This window comes from Talpa occidentalis, unplaced genomic scaffold (assembly GCF_014898055.3).
Source record: "Talpa occidentalis isolate TD23 unplaced genomic scaffold, MPIMG_talOcc4v2.1 talOcc4.7, whole genome shotgun sequence".
In the NCBI taxonomy this organism is placed as follows: Eukaryota; Metazoa; Chordata; class Mammalia; order Eulipotyphla; family Talpidae; genus Talpa; species Talpa occidentalis.
In genome coordinates this window covers 116,564,607-116,585,839 of record NW_023605083.1, presented here as the reverse complement: position 1 = coordinate 116,585,839, position 21,233 = coordinate 116,564,607, and the positions used below count along the sequence as shown (strand labels likewise).

Here is a 21,233-nt window from a genome sequence, read left to right as displayed (position 1 = left end):
TCTGTATAATTCTCACATTTTTCTTAGCTCTTGTCTACACAGAATGGCTGTGAACTTTAAGCTCCATAGAAATCTTTTTTATTCTATTCATACCTTCCAACGAGCAGCTTTGATTTGGTTCTATAGAGACATTCCTGGGGGGGCATATGCTTTTTAAGAACTATTTTCCCCTCTACCAGGCCGCCACGTCCCCTGGCAGCTAAGCATCACACCGCGATTCGACCGAAACAAAGCGCCGGTCTCATCCTCCAAGTCCCGGGATTTTTTTATGAGTCTCCGGGCTGCATTTACCCGGCGGGTTAGCCGCCCTTGCCTGCTCCCGGACACCGGCCCCGCGCGCCCCCTGGTCCTGCCCAGCCTCAAACTCCCCGCACTGCAGCGAACTGCAAACCAGAGCAATACCAAAGAAAGAATAATAAAACGTGGGTGGGGGGTTGGCTCTTTTTATTTTCTGAAGAAAGATGGGACCCCAAAAAAACGACTTTTAATTGCATATGCTCTCCAGAGCTTTTTGGAGAGGGGTGGCTGGACCCTGGACATCATCCGGGGCCCCCGCGGCCCAAGCTCCCAGACCTTAGAACTTCTCATTGGGTGCAGCACAAAAGCGACCAGAGCAGGACCATGCTGCTGAGGGTCATCTGCACCCCAGCCCCTTCCCCCACTCCATTCTAGGGGTGACTGGGACCTCAGAGACAGAAAGCTATTTGGTCCCCAGTCATACCTTCGATACTTTCTATGAGAAAGAAAATGAAAATTAATACAGGAGCAGGGCTTCACAAAAGAGGCCATTTGTCTTCTTGATTATCTATTTGCTTGTCAGAGTTTGAGCTATGGCACCGGCTAGCTCCTTTGTAATATAAAAATACTCTGAAAACCTGCAAACACCCAGAAACATCTGTGCAAAAAATTAGACTCATTAAACCCTTAAACACCTCAGAGGAACACGATACCTTCTTAGGCAGGAGGAAAGAGGCCGGCCTCGCGGAATCCTCTCTCTCGAACTTTAATAAGCAAAGAGCCGTCTGTCTAGAAGGAGACAGCTTAACCGCATTTTATTTGCTTATGACAAATAAATCACAATATGAAAGGCTTTGCCGCACTTAAGCCTCTTGTGTCCTACAATGAAACATTTTCCCCCCATTAGGGATTGGAGTCAGCCCTCCCAGCCCTTTCAATCCATTTTTGGACTGGAAGGAAAAAAATTAAAAGGCCCAAACAGAACACACCCATCCCAAAAGGAAAACAAGCCAGCTATTACAAGTTGGAGTCCTCCGAGACAGAAATTCCCACCGGACCCTTCGGAAAAAATTCTTAACCACATGCACTGTGAGTGGGGTGCTTCAATCTACTGGGTGGCATTTGTCTGTATCTTCACATCAAGGTTTCAACAAAAACACGCCGTGCTGGTCACAAGAAACCAAACATTTATTTCTATTGTCACTCCATACAGGACACAAAGTTTCACACCAACGAAGGGTTTCTAGACTCGGGCAAGCCCCAGAACTAGGAAGGGGCCTGGTTTGGAATGTCAGAAAGAGAATAGGAGAGCAGACGTACATGACATAAAATTAATAATAATATAATAATAATAATAATAAAATAATCATCATCGATGCAACAATGACAAACTAGGGGGGAAGTCTCCCAAACGTGGTCTCCCACACTCGGAGGGGCGCGACATTTTATTTCCTAGTTTCACATTCATTTGCAGTCTAGGAGAGAGGCCTCTGCTGCACCGCCCTAGGTGAGCCCGAGGGCCGTGCCTGGCTCTCGGCGCTCTGCAGACCCCTCGCCCTGCCAGGAATGACTTGACCTTCCAGAGGAAGGCCCTTCTGGTCTCCAAGTCTCTCCTTTTTTTTTTCTTGGACTCAATTTACCTGCCTGCTCCTGTGTTACCAAGGCCGCCCCCCACCCCTCCACTTTCCCCCTTCCTGCTGCCCCCATCCCAGCCCTGGGTGGAAGAGGATGAGCAGTCAGTGTCCCCGTGAAAGGGCGCGAAGGGGGAGGAAGGTTATGTGTGTGTTTGTTACCGTGGCCAAAACACTGCGCTATCTGGCAGTCAGAGGGTGCTTTCGCTGGGTGTCAGGAATGGGGGACAAAGAAAGAAAATCCAGGCTGTCTTCCAGCAGCGGCAGCAGCAGAGGCGGCGGCCGAGCCGAGCCTCATTTGTTAGCCGGGTGTCGAGGTAATGGTCGCCACGGAGGCCCGCGCTCTCCTCGGCAGAGTAAACAAGACAGATGGGCCTGGGCCTGGCGTGATTAAAGATGAAACGCGGATCCATCTTCGCCAAAGCTGAAAACGAGGAGTGCAGCCTCCTCCTATTTCTCTTTCTGTCTTTTTCTTCCTTCTTCTTCTTCTTCTTCTTCTTTTTTTTTAAGGAAGAAAGCAAGAGACTTGAACCTTGCTTCTGGGGGGCCTCGCTCGGCTCCCTATTGTCATTTCTATAAATAAAGCTTCCCCTCCCCCTCCTCTGCGTTTATTCGTGTAAATAGATAAAGTGGGGGGGGGGAGGGCAGGTATGCTTTAGGGGGCCCGGGCCCCAGGGTCCCCTCCCGCATCTCTCCCCCGGCTCCCGCCCCGCAACCCGCCCTCCCCGAGGTCCGTGGCTCCCGCGCCGCGCTGGGGGGGACACTAGAGCGCGGGGGGGCCTCCGTTGGGCCGCCCGGGGGCCCCGCCGGCTGCGCCTGTGGTGCCACCGGAGCGGATCTTGGTGTTGGGCAACTTGTGGTCTTTTTTCCACTTCATGCGCCGGTTCTGGAACCAGATCTTGATCTGGCGCTCGGAGAGGCAGAGCGCGTGGGCGATCTCCACCCTCCGGCGCCGCGTCAGGTAGCGGTTGTAGTGAAATTCCTTCTCCAGCTCCAAGACCTGCTGGCGAGTGTAGGCGGTCCGAGAGCGCTTGGGCTCCCCGCCGGCGTAATTGGGGTTTACTGGACACACACAGAGAGAGGGAGAAAGAGAAAGTTTTATTGCCCCGAAAGGGAGGGGGAGAGCCCTTTCTTCCAGCAAACAGCGGCTCCCGCCCTCCTCTCCCCACCTCTTCTTCCTCCAGAGGGGGGTGGGGGGCGAAAGGGAAGGGAGCGGCCCCCAGGAGGAGAAAGAGGTCTCCGAGTTTTGGAGATTTGTTTTCCTGCTGTTGTTGTGGGTGTCTGGAGGGGGTGGGCATGGGAGCGAGTGGGAAATCTTTACGAGGTTTTGGGCGCTCCCCCCCCCCCCGCGCACCCCTGGCTTAGGGCCGGGGGGGGTGAGAATGCGGGGTGAAAGAGGGAGGGGGCGTCCCCAAACCCTTCTTCTGTTAGTTCCACCCTCGCTGCTCAGATTCCAAGCAGTGCCTGCCTCCAGCAAAAACTTTTGCCCACTTGTCCAGCCGAAGAGTCCGATTAGAGGCAAGAAAGGGAAAAATAAATACTGGGAGTTGACTCAACTCTCCGCTTAAATACAGATGACCCCTCCCCCCGCCCCAGCGCCCCACCACCCCCCGCCTTCCAACTTCACTGAGACGGCATCTCCCTGGCGAAAAAGTCGCTGGTGAGAATGGCAAAGAGGATGGTGAACCGACTTCAAAGGCGCGGGGCCCACCAGGCCATAAAAATTTATGGGGGATGTAATTATGTGGCTCTGAAAACAGGCGACCGTAAATCTCCGGCAATGGCGAGTTTATAGCGGGGACAATTGGCTTCTCCCAGCCCCCCCCCCAAGCCTGCGCGTCCCTGCAGTGTACAGCGCCGGGGTGGGAGGGGAAGGGCCCCACGCACTCACCCGTGCTCACGTGAACTTTGCGCATCCAGGGGTAGACGACGGGCTCTTTGCACGCGGAGTGGGACGGGTTGGGGTGCAGGGGGTTCTGGGCGCAGGGAGGCGGCGGGGGACTGCTGCTGACCGCCTCGCAGCGCTGGCCCGGCTCCGGGAGGAGGGCCCCGGAGGGCGGCGGCGCAGGAGCCCGAGGGGACAGCCTGGGCGGCGGCGGGGGCTGCGGGGTGGCGGAGCGGGCGGCGGGGTCCGGGGTCCCGGCAGGCCGCGTAGCGCTGCACGGTGCACGCCGCCCGCCGCCCGAAGCCCGCCTCCGGCTGGAAGCTGCTCTCTCGCCGCTGGCCGCCGGCGTAGTACCCTGGCGAGTGGTCGCTGGGTAGGTAATCGCTCTGTGAATATTCCTCGCACGGAGGGAACTTGGGGTCGACATAGTTTGAGTTGATCAAAAAAGAACTCATAGCCATTAATTTCTGGGAATTGCCCACAAAATATACTAAAATTTATTCCGACCCCTGACTCGTTTTCCTGTTTCCGAAAGCCCTCCTACTTACTGTCAAGTGAACAAAGTTAGGGGCCCACGTGATCCCCGGAGCCAATGGCCGCCCCGCCTGCGATTCCCGGATAAGGAAATCTGCTCACCCGGACCCTACTCCAGCCAAAGAGGCTTATTTCCCCTTCTTCTCTTCCCTCTCCCCACCCACCCAACACCAGGATTTACATAGGGCTCCTGCGGGGCGACCGCCTCCTCGCCCTGCTCTCCCCGGGATGAGCGAGAACCGCGCAGGTTGCCATCAGGGGGCCTGCTGGGGCGCCGAGCAGCGCGCAGTCCCTGGACCCCCCCCTTAGAAGTTGGGGCTCCGGGTGTAGCTCCTCCAGTTCTTCCTCACCTCCACCCAGCACTCGCTGCCTCCCATAGGTCCCCAATATGCTCCCCACTGCCGGAGGGGGCCCAAGCCCCCTGAGTCTATGCAGGGACTTAAATGAGGGGTGACTGGGGTTCCATCCAGAGAGGGGAACCCACATTGGGCTAAGGGGCGCTTAGCACCGTGCTCGGCTCGGCTGCCAACTAGGGAGGGGCTGAGAGAGGAGGCGTTGGGAACCAGCGGGGAGGGTGCGTGGAGGGACTTGTCAGAGATGAATGGAACCGCGGGCGGATCGATAGGAAATTCATGCACTAATTCGGGGAGACCTCGCCTTCCAAATCGCATTTAGCTGCGCTATTAGTTTGGCTGTGTCAGTCAGTCCGTCTGTTTCCCTCTCCTATTCTCTCCTCCCCTTACCCCACATAACCCACGCCAGGAGGAATGACTTGGTTCCCCCACCCTGAACGTGAGCAGTGGAGTAAACAACCTGCAACTTTTGAGAGCAAATTGAATAGCAATTTGCTAATTCCAGAACCACAGGAGCAATCCTAACCACCGAATCCAGACATTCTAATTGCAGCTAATGCCGCCTCCACAGCGAACAGGAATCTCACATCCTTTCAATGCTGGGATAGGGACCCTAGAGGTGACCCCCACACTTATATTAACTCCCCTTGGTAATTATGTATTTCCAGGGCATCGTGTTTTGAACCCAAGCAGAAAGGCAACCTCAGCGTCCATTTGAAAAGTGAATTTCCTTCGCGTTGGCACAATTGAAGACAATAACCATTTTTTTCTGGGATTTTCAGTAAAGCGTCCCTGAGCCCAGAATACAGAATAGATGGGCTTGAGGCAAGAGAATAAATTTAAAACATCATCAACATTAACCTCTTAAAAGACGTGGAAAGAGGACTAAGGCTCCTGGGGACAGGCATGGGAAGATTTCAGGTAAATGATTCCTTCATCTCTAACCAGTTGCGGGAGGAAAGAAAGAGGAAGAAAAATTCAAAAAAGGAAAGTCTTGGCGAGGTCATCATCGGATCATCCTCATTTAGGAAAAAAAAAATTCTTCAGGGAAAAAAATGAGCGGAGTGTTTATGTCAACTACATATTCCCCTAGATACGAATTTGTGACCACAAAATTCCTTACACAAATTCGGATCTACAGGGTATATACAGAAGACAGACAGATCTTCTTGGCCCAGAAATTTTCCAGTTCTCCTACTTTCCGTGTGTTCTTCGTTTGGGGCGTGGTTTGAGTGGTTTGATTTTATTTCGTTTTGTTCTAGTTTTGAACTCTGAGAGCAGGAAAAATCACTGCGGGTCCATTGTTGGAATCACAAGGTTTTCAACTCTCTTGCAATAGCGAGAAATAGAAGCAGCCGGTCCGCAGAAGGACGCGAACCTCGCGGCCGCCGCGCAACTCTCGGCGGCGCATGAATTATGAGATGTAAACATTAGCTAAGCACAAAAGGAGGAAGGGTCATCCCGAGGCTGCCTCGAAGTCAGAATCAGGCCCTTCTGGGTGCCCTCTCGCCCCTCCCCTCCCCCCAGGACTTTTTTTTTTTTTTTTAAGAAAAACAAAACCCCAATCGACTTCCCCATGCCCCTAGCAGCCTTTAGTTTGTGATCAAACGAATATCTAGATATTTTCCTAGGCGCCTCTCGGCAAAGGGAGGAGGGAAAAACTGCTGGGTGTGAAGGAGGGTGTCATAAAAGTCCTTTTGGAAAAATTCAATGGTAAAAAGAGAAAGAACCAGCTGTAAAGAAAATGCTGGGAGACCAAGCAGATGGGGCTCCCGGATATTTAATGATGGGCAATTCTATTTACAACCTGAGAAAAAGATCAAAGGCATTTCATTTCCGAATGAAGGGCGAGGAGGAACCATAAAAGGTGCAGCCAGATGATGTTCTGCCCCTTCCCAACCTCCCTTGCCTCCTGGGGCCAGAAAAAGGGGATAATTCCCAAATTTTGGGTGAAACCCCAAATTCACCTCTTCAGCCTCAGGCAGGTTTTCTCTGCCTGTATTTGCTGACTTGGCCACCTGCTAGGGCTGCTGGCAGGGAGGCCAAAATGGGATCTGGGGAACCTGAGAATCCGTCAATGTTGAATTTATTTAACTGGTAGACTGGGCTGGAGGGAAGTGATACCAAGATTATGATGCTGATGACCTTCACAGGGTGAGGGAAAGTGTGCACAGAAGATGCTACTTTCACACCCACGCCCCTCCAGCTATGTCCCTAGGTCTGAGAAACGCTTGCACCCCCACTGAGCAAACCAGAATAACACCAATTTCATTAACAAATACAGAAATAAAACAACCCTCTAACCACCACACTCCAGAGTTCTCTGCCCACTCTAGCCAAGGGACCCTTACAGGTGGGTAGGAGGAGAGTACCCACCTGCCAGCAATTAGGTCCAAGAGACCCTCTGACTCTCTATCCCAAACCTAGATTGCCAAGGTTGGCCTTTGGAAATCAGCCTGATTTCTAACACCAGCAATCTCTTAGCCAGGTTGAGCTCACATATTTGAAAACACACATGCACGCGCGCGTGCGCGCGCGGACACACACACACACACACACACACACGGTTATATGAATGCCAACCGTTACCTTTGCCAAGAGAAGGTCCAATAGGTAGGCTCAGACCCCCATCTGTATACCAGGGAAACCGAAGTCTAGCCCTGGGCCCACAGACAAAGTGCCTGGGTAAGACCCCCACCAGCCCCCCCAGCCATAAGCAGCTTCCGTTCCAAGTTTTGTCACAGGCCACTTAGGAGCCCCAGGACCCATTCCAACTGGTCAGGCCCCCTCCCCCACCCCATACCTCCAGGTCCTTCTCAACTTGCCCTGTTCTCCGAAACCCGTCCAACTCGTCAGTTTCGAAATTTGGGGAGGGCATCTGGGCCTGTCTGCTGCTCTACACTTCACAAGGAATGCGGCCCAGGTGCCCGGAGCACCCCAGAGAAGGACGGGAGGCAGAGTCACTGCAGGGCTGGGAATGGCTGATCCTGGGCACTGGGCGCGGAGACTTTCTCCTCTGCGCGCTGGAAGCCGCCACCTGCCCATCCTAAGGAGGCGCACTCCCCCCACCCCAGCCGGGTCCAGCCGCGATGGGTGGAGGCAGAGTTTATCAGTGACTCCCAAGACGAGTTTGGCCAAAGCTGGAGGCTGCTTTCCCCTCGTCCCACACAACCCAGAACGCTAACATCAGTGCGCGCAATAATAACATAAAGAAGAGCTGGGGCTCCGCGCGCCTTCGGAGCCACGGCCCCTGCGCCCCGGGTCGTTTGGCAGCTCTCTGGCCGGCGTCTCCGGGCAGCCACAGGTTGCTCGCGTGACCCCTCACGGCTCACCCCTCCCCCGAACCCGAGCCAGCCCACGCGGAATCTTCTACCGTTAGTCGGCGGGCGAGGGGGCAGAGCCAGGGAGGGAAAGCGAAGGGCCGAGCAGCAGCCCCCAGCCGGCTCGCGCACCGCGGCAGCCGCGCGGAGAGTGGAAGGCCCGGAGGGAGCGGGCAGGGTACTCACCGGGCGGCTCCCGCGCCCTCCCGCCGCCGGCCCGCCCGCACGCCCGCTCGGCCACCGAGGAGCTCCTCTTGTCCATTATTGTGTGGCCGGAAAACCGAACCGCGGCGGCGGGCAGAGGCGCTCCGGGCCCCCTTTGGAGGCCGGAACAAGACTTTTTTTTTGGTGTGTTTTTGTTTTTGAAGCGCAAGTTTTCGTATTAATCTCATACTTTGGCAGTCTTTGTTAAACAGCTAGGCGCGTCACGAGGCTCTCAAACATTTTAATAATTTTTAGACGCCGTGACCTGCGGTTCACCCCTCTTCGGGCCTCCCCCACGAGCAGGCAGTTACTATAATACGCTCGCGCAGTTCGCTCGGTCATATTGAATTTTGCGCAGGTCATTACTTGGGAGAAAAATGACGGAGCAGGAATTTGATTCAGCTCATCCTCTCCAGCTCGACTTTTTGCCAGAACCCTCTCCTCCCTTCACCCAACCCCCACACCCAAAAAGTCCCATTCGGATAGGATTCTATGGGCCCCGCCCCCGCTTTGATATTCCATCATGCCTATATTTTTGTCAGCTGTGGCTCCTGGGGCAAAGAAGGAGAAGTTAGGATTCCGTGGGGTTCCTTCTGTGGCCTGTTCTGAAGGAGGCTGACACCTGGAGGAGTAGAAATGTGGCCTTGGGGACCTGGGTCCCAAGCAGGCCTGTGCCAAAGGACCCCTCCTGCCTTTCCCCCAAATGACTGCAGTGGCAGGGTCTGTAGCCAGACCCCACTGCACACTCCACCTATTTTGTCCCCTCTTCCAGTGCCAGAGACACCCATTTTGGCCAAAACTTTGGTGGTGCCAGAACCCCAGGAATGACCCTTTCATCTCTCAGGCTGAGGTTTGGTCCATAGACCAGCATGTTTGGGGAGGACAGCGGGAACCTGGAAAGAAAGGCAGGACTGCCTGGTCAAAGCTGGAGACTTGGCTTTAACTCTCTCTAAAAACTAACCAATAATCTCCTTCCCTCCCCCCAAAAAATTAAGCCAATTCTCATCTTTGCAGTAACTCCTTTGACTACCAACATACCACTATAAGGAGGTTCAGGAACTAAACAAATAGGTGCTACAGTTAAGAACTTTTATTTGGTTTGTCCCTTCAGAATTAGTATCCTTAGGACTGGATTGTCAACACATTTTCCCCTTTCTCCAGCCTCTATGGGAACCACAGGGGTAGGTCAGGTGATTCACTTGCCATCCAGCTCAGGTCTGGGGGAGTGTTGGCAGGGTGCTATACCCCCAGGGAGGGGTGGTCCAGAGAGGACATCCCTAGGTACCCAGCTTGAATGAGTGGCAGAGGACTCTCTTTCCCACCTTGAGTCCTCTCTAGCCCAGGATCTCAGGCTTCTGTGCCAGTTATCACACACAGCGGTACATTTACCAACATGCTATCCTAGCAAGGAGGAAGAAGAGATGGCTAAGGGGAAACAGGAGGTGAGAAGGATTTTCCAGTTCTGGTTTTGACCTCTAACACCTCTGGACCTGAGGAATTGCTCCCTGTCCTGACTCCCCAGAGAAACTTGCCTGCACACCTCCATTGGTTTAATAAAAAAAAAAATTGGGGTCAAATTGATTTGAATTTGACATTAAACCGTTGTCTCTTCTGGCCCTATCTCATAAAGCATCTTTATAAGAATGCTCAGGTTATCTCAGTTCTGGCAGGACAGACACCCACAGCGCACCTCCTACATTAAATGCTTGGAAGAGAAAATGATGATATCTCCTACTGCAACAAACAGTCATTTAAATACCAAAAATAGGCATATGCCCTGGTGTTATAATTATAGAGCCTCTCTAAGCATTTTAGTTATGAACTAAACTTAATGCAAAGATTCAAGGTTCATTTCAGGTCGCCTGTTTCAACTCCAGTTTAAGAGATCTCTGTGAGGCCATTCAGTATTTTTCCTTCTCATTTCGCCTCCCTCCTCCAAATTGGAAGAGGGATTCTGGTTGAACATACAAGTGGAGGTTTGGGAGAGAGCGAGAAAATTAACAAGCTAAACTTCTTTCAATATCCAAGTTCTTAAACCTAAGCAATTTGGAAAGAGGGGTGGAAATTTAGTCCTGGCCATGCTTATGAATTCCAACTGCCTGGACCCAGCAAGGAGAAGAGGGGATGAAACCCTGAAGAACCAGCTGTCCTGGGGGTGGGGGGGGAGTTTGGGGAACCAACTATTTGGCCCCTTTGGGGGTAGCAGGGTGGGGCTGCTGGTGAGAATCAGGCCTTCACCTTGGAAGTCTGTTTGGCCCCATGTCCAGCAAGGATGTGTGTGTAATTGGATTTTTAAAATGTGTGCGGCTGGGTAGGTTTTAATTAAATTTTATATGGTGACTCAAAGATTATCTTTGGGAGAGAAAATTACGCAGAGGAGTCACCGGGCCTGGAGACCTCTCTTTTATGCAGGTCCCCACTCGTTTTTTTTTGTTTTGGAGGTTTGGCAGGGAGCTTTGAAAAAGGGTTTCTTCCTCCCTCAGTTTCTCCTTCCCAAGATATCTGCCTCTTCTCCTCCCCAGCCCACCCGTCTTCCTTACCTCAAGCATCTTTGCTGGTGCTCTCTCTTCACACACAGCCCCCTCCTCTCTCACCCCGCCCCCGCCGCTAGATGCCTCGGCGACTCACGCACGCGGTAAACTTTTGACCCTCCAACTTTGCGACCCCTCGGGCAGTAACACTGGCCTCACCGCCCAGGGTCTCATTCTGCTGCACTGGCTGCAGAAACCCCAGCGTAAAACGTTTTGCCTACCCCTCCCCCCTCTCCACCAGCACCAGGGCCTTAGACTTGGGGAAGAGATTTTTTGATTGTCAAATAACTCCTTGGAGAAAGGCACCAGGTGGATCCCATTCCCGCATTTTCACCGGCACCCCTTGTTGGGATGCCTGCGAGCGCTTTTCACAACCCGCCCCTGTTCCCTAGAGGGGGTGGCATCGCAGGGCCAGGGGACCTATGGGAGTGGTACAGTGGGCTGACCTGGAGAAGGGTGTTTCTGGGGTGAAGAGTAGAGAGCGCCTGAGTAAGTGTTCCTTGGAAGCGAGGGGGCCAGTCCCCACGGGCTGGAGGGAGTGCTCCCTGTCCAGGCAAAGAGTGCCCAGCTGGCCCAGGGCCACCTTGCGCCGCCGCTCGCTGGCGCCTTGGAGGCCTCAGCCTGGCTGTGAACTTGGTCTAAGGCGGACTCTACTGGCAGCTCGAGGACGTTACAGCTTCTGCCTCTCCGCCGGCCGGCGCAGCTGCAACCCTGGCGACCTGCGTTCTTTCGGTTTCCCTGAAGCCAAATATGGCCCCCCAGGCCCCCACCTCTCACCAGAGAGGGATTCCTTCTTCCTTCCCTAGGGGCTCTTGGGGGTCAGAAAACAGAAAAGAGAGCGCGAGTTAAGAGGGACACAGAGAGAAAGAGAGAATGGAAACCACAGGCCAAAGCTGCCATATACAGGAGTGATCCTCGATGGTGCCTTCCAGCCTAAAGAGCCTGTGCTCCCACGCTGGGGCTCCCCTCCACGGGCCCCCTAAATGCTTCTCTCCAGGTTGGATGGCCTCCCTCTTAGGCGGCCTGGGTCGGCTCCGCTCGTGGCTAGGTTTATGTTGCTGCGGCCTGCAAGCTACCTCTCCTTCCCGGGCGCTCTCGGCCTTACCCCCGGGGCTCCACGGTCAGGGATGCAGCCATCAAAGCCCGCGCCGCGCCCGGAGGCCGCAGTGGACGCCGCCGCGGTGTGGGCTCCGCCGGGAGGCACCGCAGAGCCGCCAGCCCGAGGCCGAGCCTGGATCCCATTCCAGGGAGAAGAGAGAGATGCTGTGCAAAGTGCAGGTCCCTCTCCGTGGAGAAATGTAGTGAGAAGAGACGGAACAGAGACCCTTGAGTCATAGAGAAAAGGGAGTGGGCGAGGGTAAAACTTGGGAAGGCGGTGACACTCGGGGTCTGTCAGGTTTCTAATTACCCTAAATCCAAATTCCCTCCCAAAGTCCCCCCACTTCGTCTGGGAGCCCACAGTCCGGTTCCTGGTAAATTCTCCAAAAGAAAGAACGAAAAATCGTCCTAAACCTGTAGGCATGGCCCTGCCCGGCCGGCCGCGGAGGTGGCGGCTGTGTGGCCGGCGGCGCGTAATGTATGCGGGGCGGCTCCGAGCCCCACGTAGGCCGGCGCTGCAGCCCCGTCTGCTGACCTCTGCGTGATCCCGGACTCTATGAATTATTGATGAGATATGAGCGCTGATTTCCCCTTTCAGGATGCAAACTCCATTATATTGTTAAAATGGCGATTTAATCGTTGAGAATAGCTTTGGTGTGGGTTTTTTCCCCCAACTCATTTGCGCCTCCTTCCTTTTCATTTAACTCTCTTAATTAAATCCTTTAACAGATTTTAATCACTTTTTGGAGGGAGGGGTAGGAGAGCAGGGGGAAGGACATCGCTACCACCAACAACAAACACTAAAACAAAACAAGCCCAAATCCATAAAAATCTTCCACCTTGGGAAAGTTGAAATAAAGGTGGGAAGGAGGTGTGAACCCTTCAGAAAGGTCCTTCTGGGAACTCCAGCCAGAGGATCCCTCCAGCGGAGGGCTTGGGGAAAACTAAGTGACAAGGCAGAGCCTGGCCTGGGAGGTGTTCAGTTCCACTGCCCAGGAGACTGTGCAAGGAGTCCAACAGTGGCGAATTTACCCTTGCAGAGGCGTGGAGGAACTTCAAAATGGGGGCAGCCCTCTGATTGTGGTGGGGAGGGACTCTCCAACCTGAGTCCCAGGGCACTTAGGGAGAAAGGTCCATTCTCTTTAAGGGGCCCCCATTTCCTCCCTTCTCCCCCCCAAAAAACTCAATTTCCAGGCGTAGTGTCTGTATTAATTAATATGAATGTGTAACAGCACTGCAGCAATCAATAGATCCTGCTGTGGGCAGATCCCAGCCTCCAAATCAAATTACTTTGAAAAACTCCAAAAATGGAAAGGGTGACTGGTGGGCTCTCCCCTAACAGAGGGAAGGGCTTCTTGCTTGCCCTGTCCTCCTTGGCTGGCAGGGTTGGTCTCCAAGCTGGAAGCCCAGATAGGCCAGAGCCCTCTCTGCCATCCGAGAAAGGCTGCGTTTGGTAGGTTGTGCTGAGTGACATCTTCTCCCTTGTTCCGAATCCTGCCTTTTGCCCCAGCATCCCCACCTCAGGATAAAGGAGAGGAGCAAGACCAAGAGAGGAGCTTCCTCTGGAATCCTGCCCCCACTTGCCCACCAGCCCTCAATGAATAGGTTCTCTTAGCTAGGGAAGGGTTAAGTGTCCCTGCTGCAGTTATAGAGAGGAAGCCAGTGAAATATGGGCGCTCGGAACTCCAGGCCCTGCTGGTTTTCCTGTTTACACTTCTTTATACTTCCTCCCACCCGGTGGCCACCACGGAGAAACAAAACAAAAAAATAACCAAATAAAACAAAACCCCAAAAATCAAATTGTCCACTGAGTGGTGGTCAGATTGGCCTCTGAAGGGGGAAAGTGTGCAGCTTTAATCTCTGGCCACTGCTTCCTGCGCCCTGCCCCAGATTGAGGGTGCGCTGTGGCTGGTATAAGGATCCAGGCAGAAGGCACCAGCCTGTAGCTCAGAGGCCCGGATCCAGCCAGGGAGGTGAAGTGAGTGGCAGAGAAGATGGAGAAGAACCCTGGAGAGAAGCAGCTTTCCCCAAGACAGTCCTGGCAAGGCCAGAGGAAAGGGTGTGGGTCTGGGCCACAGGAGAGAGCTCCTTGTACCAGAAAAATGCTTATCACCTCTCATCTGCCCCCCAATGAATCCTTCTTGGGGTTCAGGAGAGAAGATTTCCCAAAGAACCTGAAGTGGGGAAGAGAAAAGCCCCACTAGGGCGTGTTCTTTATGATCCGCTTAGAGCTGGAGGAAATCCTCCGAGGGTTTTGACCTCCGAGGGGCGGAAGTGGGCACCCCCGCCCAGGGCTGCTGTTCCCATTCCGGAAAATCTGTCCAGATATACCCAGCAGATGTCCCTGGGCCACCCGCCCCACACATTCTTTATCAGAGTTTAGAGAAGATGAGAGGGGGCAAAAAAAATCTTCAAGGGCAGACTTGGTGGTCTGGGGTTTCTGAGAGAGGGAGGCCAGGGGCACAATAGGACCAGGGTTTCCTGGAGGCCCCAGGTTGGAGTCTGTCCCTGCTGCATTCTTCTCCCGCAACACATCCAACTTATCTGCACTGGCCAGAGTGGAAGCCTGAGGAAGCTATGCCACCAAAATGTATTAGTATTTTTAATTGTGCTGGGGATCCTTTGGGAGCTGATCAGAGTCTCCCCATGGATATCAGTGCCCCATCCATTCTTAGAGAGATGTGTCTCCACACCAGGGTGAAGACCCCAAACTCTCTGTCCTCTCCTCTCAAAGCCTGTAAAGGGTTTCCCATAAGTCAGGCCTGGGCAGGGACTGGAGTGCACAGGGGACAAGATAGCTGCTGCAGGAAAAGAACAGAGGTCCTTTCCTGGGAAGTGGGGGGATCTTGTGACCCTTTCCTTGTCCCAGAGATTAGAAACCCCTAAGGTGCCAGCATGTTCAGTCCCAGGGACCATCCACGGGAATTGATAAGCTGAATCAGGAGATGGCAGACTGGAGAAATCAGGAGTGCCAACGTGGTTAAACTCCTGGGTCTTAAAATTAGGAGATTGATTTGGAGGGATGAAGGCTCTGACTTTTAGAAGAAAGGTTACTTATTCTTAGAAAATAACAACCTGCGGGGGTCAAACAATGAAATCCCTCTAATGTGTGGCACCACAAAACAAAGGATATTTTACAGGTACAGTGAGAAGAGAGCAGGGAAGGAAAGAAAAAAGAGAGCACCTTTCCAATTCTCCCTCCCAGCTCCTGTGTCCAGTTTTTCCTCTGGACAATTGTGGGGGTCTGTGTTCTTGCGTAAGTTTTGTTTATTGATTTCCAGGGATCCTCTAAGCAAGGAAGAGGCTGTCCCCTTCCTCATACTCCTGGCCAGGAATTAGGTTTTGGATTTGAGGGGATTGCCCCCCTCTGCCCATTCCCCATTCTGATCTCAGGACCCTTCTTAGAACCAAGCAGAAGGGATGACTTGGGGCCAATAGGCTGAAATTGGGTGCAAAAGTGATTCGCTCCCCATCTTAGATAACCCTGATGAGGCTATGGAGAACCAGAAGGACCCCCTTTTAGTGGGGTTCAAAGAGCTGAAAGCCAGAAAGTGCCCCAGTGCAAGGCAGCCCACAGCCGCTGCCTTAACAATCCCCCCTGCTTTTTCTCAGCTCAGATGTATCCAGATAAAAGTGCCCAGCGGCGCGCCCCCACACACCCCTGACAAATGAATGTCATAAAGTTCCTCTCCTGGGGGTGGGGAGATGTCTGTCTGAAGATATCCAGCAGCGAAGTGGCCCCCACAAGAGGCCCTTCTTTCAGCAATATGTATTCCCCTTCTAGCCCCCTAAATTTCCAAGGGCACTGAAGGAACCCACACAACCGCCTTTCCCCACAAATGTCCAGACACTCCTGCAAATAAAAACCAGGCACTCCGACGGCTGAGGCCTTATCCAACTGAGCGCCCCACTTCAGGTCACCCAGATTGTCAGAACTTGGTGCAAAAAGCAGACTAAATTTCCCCCCACTTATCACCCTACAGCCCTGATGGGGGCAAGATTTCCTTCCCCAGTTCCAAGCTCCAAAATTACAAGGGAAAAAGCGAAAGCTGGAAGCGACTTACTGCGGAGTGCTGGGCCTGGGCTGCCGCCACCGCCTTCTGGGCTGAGAGAGCGCTCACCTACCTCTGCCCCCTTCCCCACCACAGCGAGCAGTTAAAGTGTCACTTAACATTCTGGAGAATGTGAAATATACCGCGCGGTGTCAACTCCCCAAAACCATAAAACTAACTTTATGGACCTCACGTGACTTTCTCGAGCCAGTGAGGGGTATCTGTCTGACTTCTCGGCGATTTTTACGATCTAACTTCGAGATAAAACCCCTATCCATTTGACATCTAAATGTCATAGCGACTTTTGGGATAGTTTGCTATGGACAAAGGGGGACAAAGTCAAGGGGTGAGGGGGAAGGAGGGCCCAGTAGAGCCTCCACGACCCTCGGCTGCCTCCTCACCAGCTTCCCCTCCCCCCAAGTCCTGTTAAGAAGTTGGGCCAAGCTGGAAGGGATTGACCGGGTAAGTGTCCAGACATGACTCTTGCGCTCAGGGTGGAGGCTGACTTGGATGGAGGAGGACTGGGCCCTGGCCCTGGGCCAGCCTGACTGCAGGGGGAACCCGGGGGTCTTCCAGGAGGGACCCCAACTCCTAATCAAGAGGGAAGGTCAGTTGGGCCCCTGGAGAGAGGGAACCCTTGATAAATGTAGAGAAGGCTGAGGGGAGAGAAAACCTTTGAAATTGAGGTGATTCTTTTTTTTTTCCTTTTTGGACTCAGTGGATGACAGGACTGAATTGGGATTTGGAGCAAGGGACATGGGGCTGGGCAGGCCTGTATCACTCCCAAAAGGCCAGGAGTCTCCTTGCTCAGGATTTGGGCCCAAAGTACTTTTCCTGAAGAGGCTTCCATAAGCTTTTCTGGCCAGTTGATAGAAGGCCAGGATGGAGTCCAGCTCAGCCTTTCCCTTGTCCCAGCCCCACTTGGGGTTTCTGGGCCTCTCAGTTCCTCAGGTATGGAATAGAAGCTTGTCCCCTGGCCCAAGCACTGCTGGCCAAGCCAGGGATGGACCTAGGTGGCTGAGAGGGACTGATGGTGAGCATCTTGCCTCCCTTTCCCTGTACCAGATCTATCAGGAATGGTCTAGGGTGTGCCCGGTGATGGGAGAGGCAGGCCCTCAGAGAAAAGACAAGTGGAAGGGCGGTGGAATAGGGGAAACATTTATTTGACTTCAAGGAAAGCTACAAACAAATACCAAAAGCGAATCACTGAGACAGGCCCGGCAAAGACAGATTTCACACACAGCACAGCATCCACTCGCTCACCACAAATGGTCTTGGAAGCGAAATGGGTAGGGGGAGGGGGTGGGTCTGACCCAGACTATCCCCATATTTACAAGCTTTGTTTGGGCCCTCCACGCCAGACCCATGGATTCACAGAGAAGTACACAGACATTTTACACTGAGGATTATTTTTGTTTCCGGATACTCCCAGACCAGGCCTTGTGGGGCCTACCTAGGCGGCAGGAACTTAAATCTCACTATTTTCCTTCCCTCTTCTCAACATCACCCCTTTGGTCCTCCCTGGCCTCTTCCCACCCCAGGACCAAGCCACCGAGAGACTTGGACCTGGGGTGTGGGGCGGGAGGAGGGTGGAAAGAGACACAGTCATGGACTCCATCTTTGAGGCCAGCTCAGCTGGGCCCCCGGTGCTACGCACGACCCCACCTCAGCTGCTGCCCCTTAGAGAAGTTTCAAGCTGAAACTCAAGACACAGCGATCATCCTTTATAAATAAGTTAGAAGAACATAGATGGGGAAGGGGAAGTTCACATTAAACATGCGAGTTTCTTTTTTTCTTTTCCCGTGGGGAAGGAGGGCAACCACAGACACCATCATTCAGAAACACTGGTGGATTTGGGGCGAGCGGAGGGGCGCATGGAGGGGGAAATAATAATTATCATATTATTATTAACAATAATAACAAGATTAACCAGTCCAGGAGAGAGGGAGCCACAGGAAGACCTAAGACCAAACGAAAAAACGTAACACAAGGCCGGGGTGAGGCAGGCTCGTGGGACCCGGTCCCCAGCGGGCGGCGGCAGCGCGGGGAGGCTGGAGGGGCCGGGACTGGGGGCGGGAGGGGCTCTCGGGCCGCCCAGGGCTCCTCCCGGCGGGCTCAGGGCTGGAAGGCGCTGCCGGCTGTCGCCAGGCTCATACTTTTCAGTTTGTTGTCTTTCTTCCACTTCATGCGCCGGTTCTGGAACCAGATCTTGATCTGGCGCTCGGACAGGCAGAGCGCGTGGGCGATCTCGATGCGCCGCCGCCGGGTCAGGTAGCGGTTGAAGTGGAACTCCTTCTCCAGCTCCAGGGTCTGGTAGCGGGTGTAGGCGGTCCGGGCCCTTTTCCCATCCGGCCCCGTCATATCTGGAGCAGACAGAGCAGCGCCCCAGGCAACGTTATTCCGGTTAAGGGAGGGGGCCCTGGGTGGGAGGGGGCGTGGAGCAGGACCCAGGCGTCCCCGGCACCCCGCTCGCCACAGCGCCCATCCTCCCCACTCCAGTTGCCCTCGTCGGAGCGCCCTTCCCGCCCCCCATCTCTGCAGCCCCCACTTCTGCCGGCAGCGAGGGCGCCCGGCTTTGTCTCTTGCTCCCTCCGTGAGCCTCACCCTTCGCTGGGCTCAGGCGGCCGCTCGCCCCGGGAGGGAGGGGAGCGCCTGCACTTTTGCCCTGGAAAGCCCGTTTTCCTGCTCGCCCCTCCCTCGCTAGCGGCTGTCTCAGATTTTCGGGGGGTTAGCAGGACCCTTCCCCACATGACAGAAACCCCATCCTGCACCCTAAAGCTAGCACAGCTGAGAGAATAAAACCCAAACCGAACATAGGAACAAATTATGAAAAATACTCCTCTCCACCCCCCAGCTAAAGAGCACGGTGGCTCTGTCCCCCAGTAGTGAGACCCCGCTTCGTGACTTCTGCCCCTCTGGAAAAAAAAAATCTATATTTGAGGAAAAGCCAAGCTCGCCTGCCCCCCCCCAACCCCCCAAACGCAGAGAAGGAAAGCCGAGAAGACAAAAAAGAGAGCGAGAATTACCATGGCTGATGTGCAGCTTCCTCATCCAGGGGAATATTTGCGGAGTCTGCCCCTCGGGCGCGGCTGTGGAGGTGGCCATGGGCTCTGGCTGCGCCCGAGCTAGACTCGGGCTGCTTAGCTGGCTCGCTGCTTCCTCAGGCTCCGAGGACGCGCTGGCCTCGTCTATTTCGGTGAAATTGGCGCTGGAGCTGGCCGGGGTCGCCTGGTCGGAGGGGGACGAAGCAGAGGGTTTGGCGCCGTGGCTGTCGCCGTTGGTGCAGGGCAGGGACTCGGGCGAGGACAGGGAGCAGCTCGACGCCGCTTGCCTGAAGCGGGGCTCCTGGGCGGGCGCGGGGAAGGCGCGCGAGCTCTCGCCCACCGCCCCAAAGTGGCTGGAGGAGGCCGAGGAGCGGTTGACGCTGAGGTCCATCCCATTGTAATTGTAGCCGTAAGAGCCGGTGTGCATGGCAGCGGGATCCCTGTAAGAGCCGCTCAGAGAGCTGCCACTGCCATAATTTAGCAACTGATAGTCCGGGCCATTTGGATAACGCCCCGAGAAGGAGTTTACAAAGTACGAGCTCATTTGGGTGATTTTGGAGGGCTTGATTTGTGGATCGTGGTCGTTATAACCCTGTGCTTCACGATTTATGATGTATTAATGAATTATAGCGATGCACTGTACTTCGTTTTGCTATGTATGCGGCCAAATATGGGGGGGGGTTGGAAGGGGGATGGGGGGGCGTTAGGGAATCACGTGCTTTTGTTGACCAGTCGTAAATTCTCGCTGATGACCTCAAGAGGTAATTCATGCTCTATGGTTACAAATAATGACGATCCGAGAATCGTTAGGGCCGATTCAATGCGAGCCTCCGAGAGAGGGGGAAAACGGGAGAAGGGGGAGAAACGGGAGAAGGTTGGCGGCGGCCTCTGAGCAGAGCGCGCCACCTTCCGGCGATCGGCGGGAGCGCGGGCCACAGACCGCCATGGCGGCGACCGCTGCCTCCCTGCTGGCTCCCTGCAACCGCCCTGGGAGAGAGAAACCTGGCCTAGGCTCATCCGTCGGGTTGAGTCTTTTAAAGGAGGGATGCAACTGAACCTTTCCTCGCTTTCGTAGACGTGGCGTTAGTGTCTCTATTTGTGTCCTCCTTGCACTTATCATCATCATCATCATTGTTATTTTAACTCTGGTAGATGATCAAAGATTGAGTTGCTTTTCCCTTACCCAGGTTTAGCATATCTCCAACTTGGGGGTGGAAATGGGGGCAGGGGGTGGTTGGAAGATGTGTGTGAAAAGCAATTATTGCAGTGGGTTTCCCGGTAGCTTGGCCTGGCCTGCTTCCTGACCCCGCTGCAGTGACTTGTCCTTAGCTTACGGGCTTAGCCGAAAGGGCTGGGCAAGGGTTGGAAGGAGAAGCTTTCACTTCTCCTGGGCCCCTTAGAAGTTTGGACCCCTCTTCCTGACCTCCTCCGTATCCTTAGGCAGGTCCAGGAAATGACAGAGCAAGACAAGGACCTCAGAGGAGGAGCTCCGGGCCTAGTTGCCAGGGGAAAAAAACGCTGGAAGCTGATTCTGAGAGTTTAGATCAAGGCAGAACCCTTTCACGCCTCCTCACCAGACCCTGCTATTGCACTGAGAGGCCCCACTCGAGGCCCCTCACTGGTGTTCGGGGTAGTTTTAGAATGTGCCCAGCCCTGGGAAGGGGTTCCAAGGACCAGCGGCGCCTTGCTGAGCGCGCTGGGCGGCGGGAGTTCGCTGCAGCTGGGCCCCTTCTGCCAGGCAGCTATTTTCTTTAAAAATAAAAAAGGAGAGAGAGGGAGGAGGAAGCAAACAGTGTCCGCAGATTGCCGCCTGGGTGGGGGTGGGGAGAGAATGGGTCGGTTTTGGTGGAGGGGATGAGACCAAACCACCGCTTATCACCTGGCCTCCTGGCCTCAGGTCTCCAAGGAGCAGGGGAAAGTGGTGCCCTTTCGCTGGCGCCTACCGGTGGTTTCATATTCCCCTGCTCCTCGCTGAGCTCTTGAGGCAGGAAGGGGCGCCCGGAGCCTTCACTTGCGGGTGGAGAGACACCGGTAGCCCGATTTAGTCTCCAGAGCCACAGGCCCCAAGCCGATGGCCCAGGACGGCGGAGATCGGGCCATGTGGGCAGGCCCACGGCCAGGGGCATCCCCGAACGTGAGGCCAGAAAAGCGCTGCTGAGGCACGAGACCCGCCTGGCTTAGTCTCCGCAGAGGCTCCGGTCAGGGGGGTCTCGGTGGTGTCCCTCGTGCCACGCACAAACGAGGATAAGCTAGAGAATGGAGGGGAACGGCCCCTTTCTTCCCCCCCAAGTCTGCCCCGGGAGAGGCCGTTGGCAGCCTCAGCACCGGCGAGGCGCGCCGCTGG

The 21,233-nt window shown here is 54.5% G+C and overlaps 2 protein-coding genes across 2 annotated transcripts; both read right to left on the bottom strand.

The window, feature by feature from the left end:
- Positions 1–2,631: 2,631 nt before the first annotated feature.
- Positions 2,632–4,430, bottom strand: HOXB4 (homeobox B4). The gene is given in 3 exon segments (XM_037494651.1): positions 2,632–2,930; positions 3,760–3,986; positions 3,988–4,430. Coding segments are annotated over 3 exon segments (753 nt in total). The 5' UTR covers positions 4,215–4,430.
- Positions 4,431–17,025: 12,595 nt separating this feature from the next.
- On the bottom strand, positions 17,026–19,576 carry HOXB5 (homeobox B5). Its single transcript, XM_037494650.1, has 2 exons — positions 18,872–19,576; positions 17,026–18,208 (listed from the first exon to the last, which is right to left on the bottom strand). Exons 1-2 carry the CDS (start codon positions 19,431–19,433, stop codon positions 17,961–17,963), a joined length of 810 nt encoding a protein of 269 aa, XP_037350547.1. The 5' UTR covers positions 19,434–19,576; the 3' UTR covers positions 17,026–17,960.
- Between the last annotated feature and the right edge of the window lie 1,657 nt (positions 19,577–21,233).